This window comes from Bicyclus anynana, chromosome 15, assembly GCF_947172395.1.
Source record: "Bicyclus anynana chromosome 15, ilBicAnyn1.1, whole genome shotgun sequence".
NCBI lineage: Eukaryota > Metazoa > Arthropoda > Insecta > Lepidoptera > Nymphalidae > Bicyclus > Bicyclus anynana.
The window spans coordinates 3,758,674-3,774,445 of NC_069097.1; the positions used below are offsets into that span (position 1 = coordinate 3,758,674).

Here is a 15,772-nt window from a genome sequence, read left to right on the forward strand (position 1 = left end):
AAACTAGAATGGAAGTTGTGGACTGTTTTTTACAGTATTAAAATAATCAGAAAGGTATTTTATTTTTTCGGAACTATTTAACCGTCAAACACGGTTATAGCTATAAAACATCGATTCTATGTAGATAGTTTTTATAATCACATTAGATCATTGATCGTATTATATATTTTGATAGAAAAGTAACGTCCAGTGAGGCAGGTCCTTATATAAATAGTCTGACCTTCAAACCTTTATTACTCACAAACTCTTTTGTAGTACTTAGTCTTTGCTTGAACAGTTGAAGCTTGAAATATTTTTATAATCTATAGATAGTTATGGCGAAATGGCGAAAGGCCAGAAAAAACAATAAAAATGGACTCAATGGAGGAAGAACAATGTTTACATCAGTGTGAAAACTATATTCAAAATCATAATATTCAAGTATTATTAAAAGATTGTATAGTTCAGCTATGTTTACATAAACCTGAAAATCCTGTAACGTTTTTGAGACAGTATTTTCAAAAACTAGAACGAGTAAGTGTTGTTTAGACGACTTATCAAAAACAATAGTTCCAAGATACTAATAAAAATAGATATTAATTAATGATGCGAATAAGGTTTATGATTCCCCAAAATATTACGAATTGAAAATATTTTGTGGTGGGGACGGAGAGTTTATATTCGTATGATACTCGAGTTGACAGCAAACTTAAAATAGAATCGCGAAGATTCCTGAGAAGTGATCTTTATTTAGTCTATAAATATTGTGGTAAAACTATATTTAATGACTGCGTAACGTTTCCTCGTTTGTGTGGAATAAGTTTCGCGAGTAGAACAGTATCCACAAATCTTTTACTTTTAATTTTTTTGTGTTAGAAAATCGAGATTGCTTATGGTGAGTTTGAAAACAGTAGTGAGATTGTATTATCATCTATTAGACACTAAGCTATCTACCTTTTATTATAAGAAGTCCTCTTAGCTAATATGCTTACACTACATTCATATTTATATCTATAATTTATAGAAGAGTACTACTTACTACTTATTTGTCTTATACTACTTACTTGAGTTATGCTGAGGCTATGTTCTGTAGCTTATAGAAGGATCATAAGGATGTTCCTTATATTCCTTTTTTTACGGACGTAGAACGGCCAACCTTTAATGGCCAAGTGCTGAACAATCCCAGGAAAGAAGAAGAAGAATATATATATATTTTACGTAATAAATCCCTATAAATAATGTGACTATACATTCAGGGCAGTCCCACTTTCGCGCTGTTTGTTCCGCTTTCCACAGTCAGGGTAAAATCATATCATTTTCACAAACAGAACAAAATATATCAATTAGTGACTAGAGGACTCGGTTAAGCTTCGCTTTGACTTACGCCTACCCCTACCCTACCCCGTTTTCTTTGCTATAAACCTCACAGAGCCCGAGACCTTTCCAACGAATGCAGTTTTGGAGTATATTATATATAGCGTCAGAAAGGAAACCCGACTTATTTTTATGTAGTAGATTTATTTACAATTTACTTTACCCATTTGCAAGAAACAAAATTTGATATTTTATAACTAATTGGACTGACAAATACAAAAATACTAACTTGAGATTGCTCTTGTGTCTTAGTAATTCTACTTAATTATTTAGTAACGAGTGCTTTAATTATTTTGTTTGTGTTCCACCTTCTATGTATATTTATTTTTAAAGTTAAAAATATGTAAACTAAAAAGGCTTGGCCTTAGAAATTAGAATTATACATTAGAATGAAAGGATCTCTAGTGTAGGGTGCCTAGAAGCTAAGAGTCTGGTGAATAGACTTAGACAAGTCTTATTCATATACTTTTAATTTGTTTATAGGAATAAACAAATTAAAAGTATATGGATAAGACTTGGAAAAATGAGGGTCAAGGACCCTGGACCTTTTGAAATCTGTTTTTTTTTTAGTTTTAGTTGCATATTTGCCTTTGGTGAGACCAAGAGTTGACAAATTTTCAACTTTTGTAAAGTGATTTATAAAGTAAAGTGAGTTTTGTAAAGTTTTCAATCCATTTCTTGTATCATACTGCTAACAAAAAAAGAACCATGATGCTTCATTGTATTTCGACGGTCCTCCTTCCTTCCACAGTGGTTAGCCTATATGGCTTAGAATCACAGTCATGGATTTGAATCCTGGGTTGAGTGAGTTTTCCTTCTAAAAATTTTCTCAGCGAAGTTAGTGGCACCCTGCTCCTTGGAAAGCAATATATACAGGGTGTCCTATAATTAATGGATAAAATGCAAATGGTAGAAACACCACCTAATTAAATCCCTAAATTCAGCACCGCCCATACATTTTTACTAGCAACTTTGCAAATACAAAGAAAAGACACAAGTTTTATACCAATTTACAAACCTCAATAAATGTACAAGTTTTAAAAATAATGGTACACTTCAGCTCCAAACATTTTTTTTAATTGGGTCATCGTAATGACAAAAAAATAATTATTGCATTCAAAGCATTAAAAAAACTGATTCGAGATAGAAAATTTTGAAAAATCCGAAAAAAACATATAACTTGGTCAGTTTGGTCACCCTAATGATTTTAGGAAAACTATTCAAATTAGTTTAATATAATTGGGTGGTGTATCGACCATTTGCTTTTTATCCATTAGTTACGGGACACCCTGTATATTAACATCTGATAGTGGTAATTAATGCATTTAACATTAGCACCCTACCCTAGGCCTGTCAATCCTCACTGGAGCAGCACGGTGGGTATCACCTGCACATTCCTTCCCCTGTCCCTATAAGGACAAGAAGGAAGGGCTGGTTCTGTAGTGCGCCGTTAAAATACGCTGATAATGATGAAGAGAAGCTATATTAAATTTGGTTGATTGTGTACAGGAGCAAGTGAAGGCGGCTGCAGCGGCTGCGGCGACGTCGGAGGGCGAAGCGGATGGGGAGCTCTCGCCGCTGCCAGTGCCGGGCGGCCAGCTGCCCCGGCGCCGCGGGGGCATCAGCGCCGAGCCCGTCACAGAGGAAGATGCTACTAGCTATGTCAAAAAGGTAATGTTTTTAAACGCTTTATATTAGTTGGATACCGTGGATTCACAGTGCGGGTGCCGTCTCCAGCATGTGGCAGAGAGAAAACTTCAAGAAGAGCCCTGGACTTGTGACCAATGGGCGTAGGGTTAAGAATTCCTTGACAAACTTTTGTGACTGAAATTCATAACCGTAACCTCTAACCAACTCCTTTGATGACAAGACAAGCGAAACCTGACCCAACCAGATCCTTTAACATTTGTAAACCTTTAACAAACTAAAAACCAAATAATTATTTATAGTTATAAAAAACAAAAATATTTTCTAGAGAATCAAATGAAAAAAAAAGATAACAATAAAATAATTTTTATTTAATATAGAAAGACTATTAATTCGTAAATACAACAAAGCATTTTGCTCATGAATTTTTCATAAAAAAATTTCATAAAAAAATCGAAACAGACTGTACTCTCTTCAGGCGGACTGTTTCGATTTTTTTATTGAGAAGGATATCTTCCAGTGAAAGTACCATTAAAATCTGTTCCAGAGAATAGACAAACAGACAAAATTAAAAAAAAAAGCTTGTTCGTGTTTTAGTATTGTTTATACTATAACTAAATATAATAACTCAATAAAACAAAGATATCTTTAAATTACTTCGTTGCTATCTATTGGCGACATAAGAAGGCTCGAGAGTCACATAGAGGGCGATGGGACGAGCTATGCTCACAAGTATCTTGGTGTGATCTAATCAGAAATGAGGACCTTATTGGTTGCTTGCGTTACTGTACTAGCCAATGGGGGGTGAAGTATTGATTTAATGTATTATTTTCAAGGTGGTGCCAAAAGACTATAAGACAATGGGCGCGTTGTCGCGAGCGATCGCATCCAATGTGCTGTTCACACATCTCGACGAATCGGAACGCGCCGACATGTTCGACGCCATGTTCCCGGTGCAGTGTCTGCAGAGTGAAACTGTGATACAGCAAGGGGATGAAGGAGATAACTTCTACATTATTGACTCTGGCGAAGTTGAGGTGAGAATAAATAAATATATTAATTAAAAAGCAGACGTTCGTGGCTTCGTTCGGAAGAGAAAATGTTCTCAAAGGAGGCAAGGTAACTGAAATGAATTTAAAAACCCACGTAAACTGTCGATATGTGAACAGTTACTAGATCACGGCTGGCAGACCAGACCAGACCAGATAATTGTGAATTGGTGTATCTGATGCCTAGACAATCAAGGTTTCATGCACCAGTTTAGTCAAGCATGCTTAAAGAAGTTTTACTTGAAAAAAAAAGATATGTCAATGTGCCCCAGGTGCTGGTGAACGGCGAGGTGGTGACCACCATCGGCGAGGGCGGCAGCTTCGGCGAGCTGGCGCTGATCTACGGCACGCCGCGCGCCGCCACGGTGCGCGCGCGCACGCCGCTCAAGCTGTGGGGGCTGGACCGCGACTCGTACCGCCGCATCCTCATGGGCTCCACCATCAGGAAGCGGCGGATGTACGACGAGTTCTTGTCGCGCGTCTCTATACTCGGTACGTTTATGGCTTCATTTCGGAAAGTACGCCCAGAAAGTTCTCGATTTAGTTGCTTCTTCACTGTTTTACCATAGAACTCGCATCGCCGAGGTCTGCATCCATACATAGTTGATGTCCCTTGGACTCGTACGCAGCGTTTCAGTGCTTGAGTGAATTTTATTTCTTCGTACTTTACATGACCACACGCAAATCGTCAGAGGATAATTTTTTTTGTTATTCTGGTATTAGTTACTTCAAACTGAAAAAAATCCACTAAATTTAGGATGTGATCTGTGTAAGGAGAGACGTAGATTTTTTTTTATTTTGAGTGATGTTTGAGAATCCGAGCATAAAATGCTAAGATAATGTTTTTTTAATAGAAAGCTTAGAGAAATGGGAACGTCTGACGGTGGCCGACGCCCTGGAGCCCGTGTCGTTCAACGACGGCGAGACCATCGTGCGGCAGGGCGAGCCGGGCAACGACTTCTACATCATAGTGGAAGGTGAGTGACGATATACATTGCCATTTGTATTGGGTTGGGGAAAAAGAAAACTATTTTGCGAGTGAATAATCAACAATTTGCGTCAAATATCATTCTCCCAAAACATTCGAAGATGCTTCTTTTTAACACGCAAAGCAAACTGTATGTGCCAACCTCGTGCTCATCATGGTGTGTTCAGATCAGTATAACAATTTTCATAATGAATAATGTTTGTACAGAATAAAGTTTGACACGATCGATACTAGATGGCGCTTAGGCAATTTTGTCTCGCGATTCTGTCGAATAAAACATACAGTATGGTTTGTGTTTTTTGATTACTTGTGTGCTTTCGAAGTGATTGTCATGGTTAAGGTGCCCTAGTGTTTGCATAATGTTTCCACATTGCAAACAGAAAAAACGCGATATCGACGCAGAGCTAGGCTAACGGTCTTAAAAACGCCAGTGGGACAACAGCCTTAAAAATTAAAATAATTTAAAAAAAAAAATTGACGCAGGCACGGCAGTAGTGCTGCAGCAGCGGGGCGGCGCGGGCGAGGCGGTCGGCGAGGCGGTGGAGGTGGGCCGGCTCGGGCCCTCCGACTACTTCGGCGAGATCGCGCTGCTGCTGGACCGGCCGCGCGCCGCCACCGTGCGCGCCGCCGGCCCGCTCAAGTGCGTCAAGCTCGACCGCGCCAGGTGCGTCGCGCCACACACACCACTCTACTTACATACACTAACACTGCTAGCGGCAGATCGCGCTGCTGCTGGACCGGCCGCGCGCCGCCACCGTGCGCGCCGCCGGTGCATCATTCGCGTCAGTTTTTCATTCATCTTTATATACGCCCCCCGGCCCGCGCGGACCATCGGGAGTGTTACGAACGATGTTGCTAAGCTATAACAGCAGATCGCGCATCTGCTGAACCTTGTTTAGCCAAAAGAAGTATTTAAAATCAAACGAAGTCGCGGGCAAAAGAAGCTAATTCAATATTGTTTTATAACCAGGCAACACCAGTGGTAATGTAGTCTGACAAACTAAAAGATAAAAAGACAGGACAGTTGTAGACAACTAGCCGTGTGCAAGCTAAATTGCACTTTATTGTGTAGTAACTAGAGTCGCTATTAATTTGAATGACGTTGCAAAGTGTACCTTCTGCACTATTATAAAAATATTATCTATATTTTCAGATTTGAGCGAGTATTGGGTCTCTGCGCTGACATCCTGAAGAGGAACATCGCACAATACAACAGTTTCGTTTCCCTCTCAGTGTGAAAAAAACTATATCTAAGTTCAATATCAATCGATCACTGCCGGCTCGGTGTGTCATTTGACGGCAAGTAACCACTCGATGGATGCGCCATACGCGTGCTGGAACTACGCGTTTAGTTTGATGTAAACTTTACCTTTTTTCTAACTATTTATTAATTTTTTGCGAGCTTATCTTCGAGTTGGGGAACCAAGTCATCTAAAATTGATCAGAACAAGCAGTTTAGTCAACTTGAACAATCTATACTAATATTATAAAGAGGTAAAGTTTGTAAGTTTGTAACAATTTTTTGAAATGGGGTAATCTTCGGAACTACTGGACCGATTTTAAAAATTCTTTCACCAGTAGAATGCTACGTTATCGGGGAGTGCTATAGGCTATATTTTATATTTCTATCATATATAACTACTGAGATATCGCGGGTTTTCTCTTACAGGTCAGACCGAAAAACTTACTTATTCGCATGCGCTGCCTCAACCATTGCGTATAACTGAAATAAATGTATGGAGGCTTTTTGAACCTTTAAAATTTCTACAAAAAAGTCCGCGACACCATATATCTATCTTTTATATTTTAGCAGATATAGTACCTTTAGTACTTTAATAAATTATTTAAATTTTAAATTAAGGTTTACGTCATTATTTACACAACTAAACTTAAATCCTTATCAAAATAAATTATTCAATAATCACAAGGATATTATAGAGATAAGATTTGCCCTTTACAGTATGTTAATTAGTTATATAGTTTCGGAGATAATACAAAATTTCTGAAAGTCGCAGAAATGCCGCTATATGACGCCCCGCGGTTTCAATTACGTGGTTCCCGTTCCCGTGTGAATATGAGAACCAAACATAGCCTATGACACTCGCAAATAATGTAGCTTTCTATTGGTAAAAGAATTTTCCAAATCGGTCCAGTAGATCCAGAGATTACCCCCGACAACAACACAAACTTTACCTCTTTATAGTATTAGCATAGAAGTCGCTTGGGAAATTATAGTCTTTTGGTCATATTCTATATTAAGATGCTCCATATAAGCACTAAAATACTGTTTATAGTTTGTCTCCTTTTATGTATGTAAGGAGTACAGACAAGCATTTGACAGTATAGACCACAGATGACATAGACATTTTTATCTATAAACACTCCGTACCCAGGGGCGAGTCCTAAAAAACACACCGATTGTGTCAAAATGTAGCACACTAATTAACTCCTTACATAATTTGAAATTATGATGTTTTCTGTTATTCTTCAGTGTTTGAAAAATGAACTTAATTGCGTTGATTTAGAGTTGAAAGTTGTTTTATTCTTTACTACTACTTACATTTTTTTATTGACACAAATTGATGATAGCTTCGATTTGCTCAAGACCCATGGACTGTAAGGAAGGTCTAGAATACCGGGAAAACTGAGGATTTTAAAGGAAAAACTCACTTTTGTTGTTACGCCTATATATTACCTAAAGATTTATTTCGAAAAAGTTCCATTTGTCACTGGTGATCTTTTGTTTTTTCGAGAAAATCGATTCTGTATTAAAAGAAAATAGACTTTTATTGAGTTCATATAAAGTAAACTTAAGTTAGTAATACGTGATTATTGCAAGGCAACAGTGCTATAATATACTATAGTACCTACTATAACTGTTTTGAAAGACAATTTTCTTACAATACAAACACCTAAGCGTACGTCTTCATATATGATGATATATCGCACCTTCGGTGCAACAAAGTCACAACAGCTCATTTTTTAATTTTACAGGAGAAGACTTTTAATATTTTTTTTGCATTTATTTCCGTATTTCTGGATAGCTATTTATAGTAGGTTTAAAATTTTTATAAAATTAATTGTTTATTTTGTTTGCTATAGTTTTACGTAAAAATCTTATATTAAATTACCAAAAAAATCCTAATAAAAGACATAATAAAAAAATGTGTCCTGAATTGTGACTTTGTTGCACCAGGAATTATTTAGTTTTATGACTTAAGCTTATTATTTAGGATAAGGTTTTAAATGAAATAAAGTGTCGTAATCAAACATAATCGTACCTATATATTCTTCTTGAAAAATCAACTATTAATAAAAAGGTAACTCAAAACAATTAAATTCTTATAACTACAACATTATTTGGCATCATATTCATACTTTGAGTTGTAATCAAATTCTAGGAAAGGCAAACTTAGATAATACTCAGTCTTTAGAGCTTAGGAACTTACTAACAGTCTTTTAATAAGTCTTATAAATGGTTTAATAATAATCTTTAAACTTAAGTATAAACAAAAAAAACTTAGAAAAATCAAATATATAATAAAACAAATATATAATAAATCAATAAATCAATAAAAAATAAATCAATAAAAATATATAATAAATCAAATATATAATAAATCAAATATATAATAAAACAAATAATTGGAAATAATGTTCATCAAAAAGGCCCATCATAATTGACTTTACTTTTTGTTGTCATTTTAGCAGACAGCAAACGATAATGAAACATAAGTAGTAAAATATAACGGTCTTCTTATTATTATTTTTTTTTGTTATTTATTTATTATTTTTTTGTTTTTAATTATTATTTATAATAAAAAATATACATAATATCAAAAAAATGTAAGTATCCAGTAAAAAACGCACTTTTGCAAAGTTTAATACTTTTTCTTATTTTAGTTTTTATTTTAATTATATTTAAGCTTTTGTAAATAATAATTAATCAAATAAACTGTTAAACGTGTTTTCATAATATTTTGGAACTATATTAGCAGCTATTAGTTGTCGAATATCTTGCTTTTTATTGTTCGCAATAGGCAACTTAGAGCTATAAGCCGTACTCAAATTAATATCTGCGATATTTTTTTTGCCTGCACGACTAATTTTAATTTTAGCTTTGTTCCAATGTTCAGTTTTATACGTGGTTTTGTACAAATAGGTATCAGAATCTTTAATGAATTTCACGACTTTAACATCCGAAATTCTGATTGTTTCGCCATCAACATTCTTGCCGGTGTTCAAGTTAATATCGTTAGAAAGTAACTTTAAATCGTAGAAACTATTGAAACTCATTTCATTAACAGTGAAACTGTTACCGGTCTTTTTGGCATTACGGATTAGAGTCACATATTGATCTGGCGTGTAAATTGGTCCAGATTTTTTTGCTCGACGAATACTTTTCTCTATTACCGAGTGAACGCTATCTGCTTCATTTTGCGTGTGTCCCCGAATTAAGAACTTGTGTGTTATCGATCTAATTGGCAAGGTTGAAACGGCATAATAATACAAACTAAGAATGAATTTGTTTTTTTGTTGGCCACAACAGTTATCTGAGAAAAAAGTTACGTCTGAATTTGGTTTAGTCGAAGAACATTCTTTTAAAAAATTGTACAAACAAGAACCTATTTCATTGGCTCCTCGTTTACCCAGACCCTCATGCCAAAAGAAACAATATGTTTTCTCATCCTTAATATCTGATACTGTGAAGTTATAACAATTAAGTTTACTTTTATAAAAAAATGCCGACGATTGACCTATAGGACAAGGCAATACGGCTTGAAGATCGAATATAGCCACAATGCTATTGCTATCAGGCTTTTTACACTCGTCTACATCTTGTTTTTTTTCTATTCTACTAAGACTCTTTTCCTCTTGATGTAGATTATAGCTGGACCTCAACGGTTCTTTATCTACAGCATTCTTAAAGGCCTCACATACGTCACATTGGTCTTTACGAGGAATAAAAAAGCTGATATTAAATTGGGTATTGAAAATCCGATGGTATGCGTCGTAATTTGCAGGTTCCTTGTTGTCAGAAATACGTTTTTGACTATAGTTACGGTGTAGTTCAGCTACAGTCAAACCTCCATCTATATACTCTCTTGATGAATTGGCTCTGATGTAGTGGCTTTCCATCCTAGGGATCGAATTAATATGGTCACGTACAGATTGAATTATTTCAGCATCCAGCTTTGACTGTTTTCCGTGCTTACCGCGTTTATCTGTTGGAATTACACTTATGCTTGCAAATTTATTTTCAGTTACAGTACGTAGTGGTTTATTACTTATAGCCAATGTATTCAATAAAAACGTTTTACAAACCCTTATTTCACTACCTTTATTTACAAGAAAGTAGGATGTGTTTGGTTTTCTACATTTTCTATTCATGTCTCCACCTTTTCGAATCTTGATAGTACGGAATTCAGGTTCAACTTGCTTTACACAAGAAGCAAGGAAGTCACGCTGTCGTTGAAAAGAATTAAGACCCCAGTATGTATTAAATATTACATTCCTATCGTCTGTGGAAAACTTATTTGAACAAGAAAATCGGCAGGTACTCGTACAAGGTGGACGAATACTTTTTTCTGGCATGGCTTTACCTCTAGATGACGTATATGCTTGACCAGTGTTTTTTAAATACTTTCTCTGGTTTTTTTGCCATTGACTTGGGTTTTTGGTCCTTTTTTTAGACTTTGTTACAATACTTGCTTGTTCAGTATTTGGTTGAATATTTTCAGAGGCTGCATTATGATGTACAATTGACAAATTAGAAACACGTTTGGAACGAGATGTAGATTTGGAGTGCTTGGAACGATTGCCAAAGCTAGATGAACTTGAGCTGGATGATCCGCTACTTGAGCTGGAGGAGTCGGTGTCAGAGCTAGAGGAATCACTGCTAGAGCTGGATTGTCTACGGATTGGCTGGAAAACTTTCTTTTGTCGCTTTTTTTGCGGTGGTTCATATTCAGATCCATCACTCACGGAAAAATCTTCATTATTATCTGGGTTAATTTCAATGGCATTTGAGATGGTGTCTTGCCTTAGCATATTTTTTGTTGAAGTGTTTTCTGGCATTATATCTATGATAACAACATTGGAAGAAACTATTTCTCCATCATCTGAAAGGTTAAGTCTTTCGCTATCTGTAGTAATGACTACATTATCAATATCTTTCGTTGTAACATTCTCTATTACAGTATTTGGTAAAATTGCATCAGCGTTTACTTCTGGTATTAAAACTGTGTCCACGTCATTAGTACATATTGTGCTCCTGTCATTAAGTTTAGTAACTGACAGTTCATTTTTTGTATCACAAGTACTGGAGATATTATTGATTAAAAAACGAGAAGATTCTAAATTGGAATTATGATCATTGTCCTGGTCTTCCGGATGAAAGTTCGCTAACCAGGTTTCAACTAATGTATTGTTTTCCCTTAAATTATTGTCTTGAACCACCATAGAAATATTTTTTTTACTTCGGGAACCCATTGCTCTCTGAAATAAAAAAAATATTTACAATGTTTTTTTTTATAATGCAGAGGCGCGCGCCTGAAGTGAGAAACAACACAGTAGAAAGGATAGTATGAAAGGTTAATTAAATAGATTAACTGAACAGCCTCTCTATTAAAGAAATTACAAATTATACCAACTTCCAATTAAGTTTCTCGTTCCAGGGTGTGTCAAAGTGGCTTTATTCATGCATGTAAGATACCGTAGATAAAATACAGTAGTGCTATTCTCTAAAGACACATTGCCGCGGCAAAGCCGAAACTAATTTTTTTAAAATCAACTGTTTTGGTCCTCGGCCTCGAGACAGTTTGTCTTTATTGGATTTTCGACTTTATCTTTTGAAGAATAAGGTTGAAAATCCATTGAGGACAAGCTAGTTTCGGCGACGAGCTCGTCGTACAGTCTGTCAGAGAATAGCATTACTGATCATCGTTATCTTCATCAAAGTAGCATTTAAATAAAAACAATGTGCACCTAGATGTAAGATATACATTTAGGTGCAACTTTGATCAAAAAACAATTAATAAGTAAATGATTACGGAGTAACAAAGTCTCAATTTTGTTTTTAAACTTAACAGCTAGTACTTAAGATACAAAAAATGGAATTAAAAAGTCACAAGTCTTTTTATTACCACGTTCTAAATACTAATATTGGACCTTTACAACATTTTTATAGTTTAAGACTTTGTAGATCCAATAGAATAGTTGAAAAAATAATATTAATGGACCTAAAAAAACACTTTTTAGTTAGTGACTTTCTAGTTCCAATTTGTGTAGTTAAATATAATAATGTTGGCTCAACAAAAACGCTTTTATAACTAATGCCTTTGTAGCTCCAGAATTTTTGTAATTTGTAAAAAATAATTGAGGTCTTAAGAATGGATATGTTTTTGTTGTTCCAATAAGTGAGAATAAAAATGGTCATAACTACCTTTGTGTGGCTGTAGCTCCAACGTACGTCAGACACTCGCGGGCGCGGGGGCACTACTGTCCAATGAAACGTTGTCGGCCCAAAACGAATGGTCAAACCGCCAATAACCACAAAGGCACCTGCGCCATCTAGTAGAATTTTGAGACACTTTCGCGGATGTTTTTGTTGCCCCACGTATAGGCATGGTTCAGAGACGATTTGGCATACTTAGCTCGATTTTGCAGTTTTGGCTATTTTTGACTTTGTTGCACCGAAGGTGCGATATGGATACGCGGGCCACGCTCCCTTCGTCCTTCCATGGCTAAAGCTATAGCTTTAGCGTTCAATGTTCTGTGGTGTAGACGACAAAACGGAACCTAAATAAAGCCATAAATTAGTTCACACTCATTTCGTAATATTTCACCGTTCCCCACTCCCGTCACATTTGTGATGGACTATGATAATCTTAAATTAATTAATATTTATTGTTTTTAGATTTTGTACCTTCGATCTCCTATTAAAAAGTGTATGCACAATCGGCGACCTAAAAACATCCCCACTCAATGAGTGCCAAACACAACTTCTTGGCACTCAATTCAAGTAGTCGCATTTGCAAATTCAGCTTTAAACTCAATCTTTAAGGTTGAATTTGCTCTGAATTTGTGATTTTATTGAATGTTGGACTATATTTAAAGGCTTTTAGGTATAATTTTCTTTACCAATAATTCTAAAACTGTCAAAGCAAAATTAGCCAGTATTTAAGTGAAATTTTATACATGATTGTGTGCCCTTTTATTTTATGAGGTCAATGTTATGTATAAATAAAATTGGTCCCTGACTTGTGCTAGCGTGTGTACCTAATTACACATCTAAACTAATAATAATTGTAACTTACTGTTTACGAAATCGGTTGTTATTTCTTGTAGGTGCCATATAGTATTATGCTTGTGATTAATCAGGCATTTAGCCTAGGAAATACTGTTTATTTCAATACAGTAAACCGCTTTAGTACTATGCAGTAATGAAATCTTTGTATTACATAAAAATTAAGTTTAATAAATTTGAAGTGAGTACATCAACAAAGTACTTCATCATTGTCAGCAAAGATATTTTTTTTATAATTAAATATAAAAATATGTGACTCTTTAACGAGCACTATCAGATTTAAATAGCAATGACCAGTGTGCCCAATGGCAGTTTTCAATGTATTCATACAGTGACTATCGCGTAAACGTAAACGCAAATTTCTAAGGAATTGAAACAGTTGTGCAGAAGGCCTAGTGGCAGTTTGATACTGTGACGATCGTGTTAACGTAAACGCGAATTTATATGGAATTGAAACAGCGCCATCTAGTGGCACTACTGCACAACTGTATCTGTAACAGTATGCAAATATTGAAAACTATTGTCACTTAGTGTATGCCACTATTCATACAGTAGTGCCACTAGATGGCGCTGTTTCAATTCTTTAGAATTTCGCGTTTACGGTAACGCGATCGTCACTGTATGAGTACTGCCACTAGGCACACAGAACCGATGGCTTAAAGTGCACGGGGTTGTGATACCACCTGCTTCCCAACTCTTGGTTGAGAATTCATTTTTCAAAATAAATCTCAGTTTTTGACACTTGAACACAGGACCTCGTGATCTGAAGCAAAAGGCTTAACCACTGGGCCAACGTGGAAGTTGCAAAAGTGACCTTTATTAATAATAAACAAAATATATACGCACAGTATTACTTATTGATACGTTTGTAAACTTGAATAGGGTAGTTGACACTGTTATAAAAACGGTCTTAAGTTGTTCATTATCGTTCTATTAGATCGTAAAAAGTATATTGTTTTTTTTGAGACTTAAATACTCCCAAATTTAATTTAATTTTAAATTAAACGTCCGAAAACGCTGTCCGCCTTGATTGTCTATATTTTATCTGTAACATTACGCAAGCAAGTTTCTTTTACTAGTTTTTGGGCTTAGTTTTTTATTGAAAACCATGATTTTTAATATTTACTAATACTATGATGTCACGAAATTGCGGTGTTTTTGGAAAAAAATATATAAAATACGCAATTTTTAACTTGACATTTTAAAATAATCTTTTAGTAATTTTTTAAATTAGTATATTTCAGACCCATAATCCAAGTACTATACGAAATTAATATTGTTTATATTAAACTAGCGGACGCCCGCGACTTCGTCCGCGTTTAGGCCTCCTTAATCTGGCGCTCTCGCAAAATTCTTACTTGTGGACCTCTACCACACTGTAATCTTTGACCTCTACTAACTACAACCTATGTACCTGCCAAATTTCATCTTTATACGTCAAGCGGTTTTTGAGTTTTCTTGATGAATGACCTTTCACATTTATATATTAAGATAATAAAATATGATATGAGTCAACTACCCTATTGCACCATCCTGAAGCTGGCCAAATATAGCCTTCAGAAGTTCAGAACTAATCTAAATGACTACCTAAGCTATATGATTCTATTCATTCAAATGATCGCCTACGCTACTTATTATTTACATATATAAGAAAACTAGATTAATTATGACATGTATTTAATTATTTTATTAACTGATTAATTCTTTTCGAATAATTGTCACTAAACTATAGCTTAATAAATAAATATTTTAATTACCATTAAATAGGTACCATTAATAAATATTTTAAGTACCAATAATAACAACAACTAAATACCAATTTCTTACGTTTTATGGACATAAAAATTTCAATCACAATAGTTTACCCATGAATAAGGAGTTAGATGTTAATTTTAATTATTTATTACTACCTACTTAATATAATAAAGTGTTATAAATATAATTTTGTTACTTCTAAAGAATTTGTTTTATTCATATTTTATTATTTACTAACGGACGCTCGTGACTTCGTCCGCCCTTAGACCTCTTTAATTCAGCCCTTATTACAGTAGTATCGCTGTAAAAATGGAGTAACTTCTTCCGTTTTTCCAACATTTCCCTTCACTGCTCTGCTCCTATTGATCGTAGCGTGATGAAAAGTATACTATAACCTGCCCAGGAATATGAAGAATGTACCAAGTTTCGTTAAAATCCGTGGAGTAGTTTTTATTTCTATAACGAACATACAGCCAGACAAAAATTTTACTGATAGCATAAAATTTTAAAACTTGAATCATCATCATCAATACAACCCATATTCGGCTCACTGCTGCTGAGCTCGAGTTTCCTCTCAGAATGAGAGGGGTTAGGCCAATAGTCCAATGCGGATTGTCAGACTTCACACACGCAGAGAATTAAGAAAATTCTCTGGTATGCAGGTTTCCTCGA

The 15,772-nt window shown here is 35.2% G+C and overlaps 1 protein-coding gene and 1 long non-coding RNA gene across 3 annotated transcripts in view; both read left to right on the forward strand.

Annotated features, from left to right (window-relative positions):
* The window catches only part of LOC128198789 (uncharacterized), a 107,477-nt gene extending 92,171 nt beyond the window's left edge, over positions 1-15,306 (forward strand). The window contains exon 2 of the long non-coding RNA XR_008251493.1: positions 13,265-15,306. This is a non-coding gene — a long non-coding RNA (uncharacterized LOC128198789). The remainder of the gene's footprint in view (positions 1-13,264) is intronic.
* LOC112051658 (cAMP-dependent protein kinase type I regulatory subunit) lies at positions 323-8,312 on the forward strand. 2 transcript variants are annotated; one of them, XM_024090385.2, is made up of 7 exons: positions 323-513; positions 2,863-3,024; positions 3,837-4,037; positions 4,322-4,541; positions 4,904-5,026; positions 5,521-5,701; positions 6,191-8,312. In XM_024090385.2, exons 1-7 carry the CDS (start codon positions 352-354, stop codon positions 6,273-6,275), a joined length of 1,134 nt encoding a protein of 377 aa, XP_023946153.1. In that variant the 5' UTR covers positions 323-351; the 3' UTR covers positions 6,276-8,312. The 2 variants fall into 2 exon arrangements, with proteins under 2 accessions (XP_023946153.1, XP_023946154.1); XM_024090386.2 differs by lacking the exon at positions 323-513 and adding an exon at positions 857-874.
* Positions 15,307-15,772: the final 466 nt, after the last annotated feature.

What these genes read in the sequence shown, in the direction of transcription:
- LOC112051658 (XM_024090385.2), top strand. Translation starts at nt 352, where the DNA reads ATGGACTCAATGGAGGAAGAACAATGTTTACATCAGTGTGAAAACTAT. An exon ending in TTGACTCTGGCGAAGTTGAG is followed by an intron (nt 4,038 to 4,321) that starts GTGAGAATAAAT and finishes AATGTGCCCCAG; the next exon opens with GTGCTGGTGAACGGCGAGGT. An exon ending in GTCAAGCTCGACCGCGCCAG is followed by an intron (nt 5,702 to 6,190) that starts GTGCGTCGCGCC and finishes CTATATTTTCAG; the next exon opens with ATTTGAGCGAGTATTGGGTC.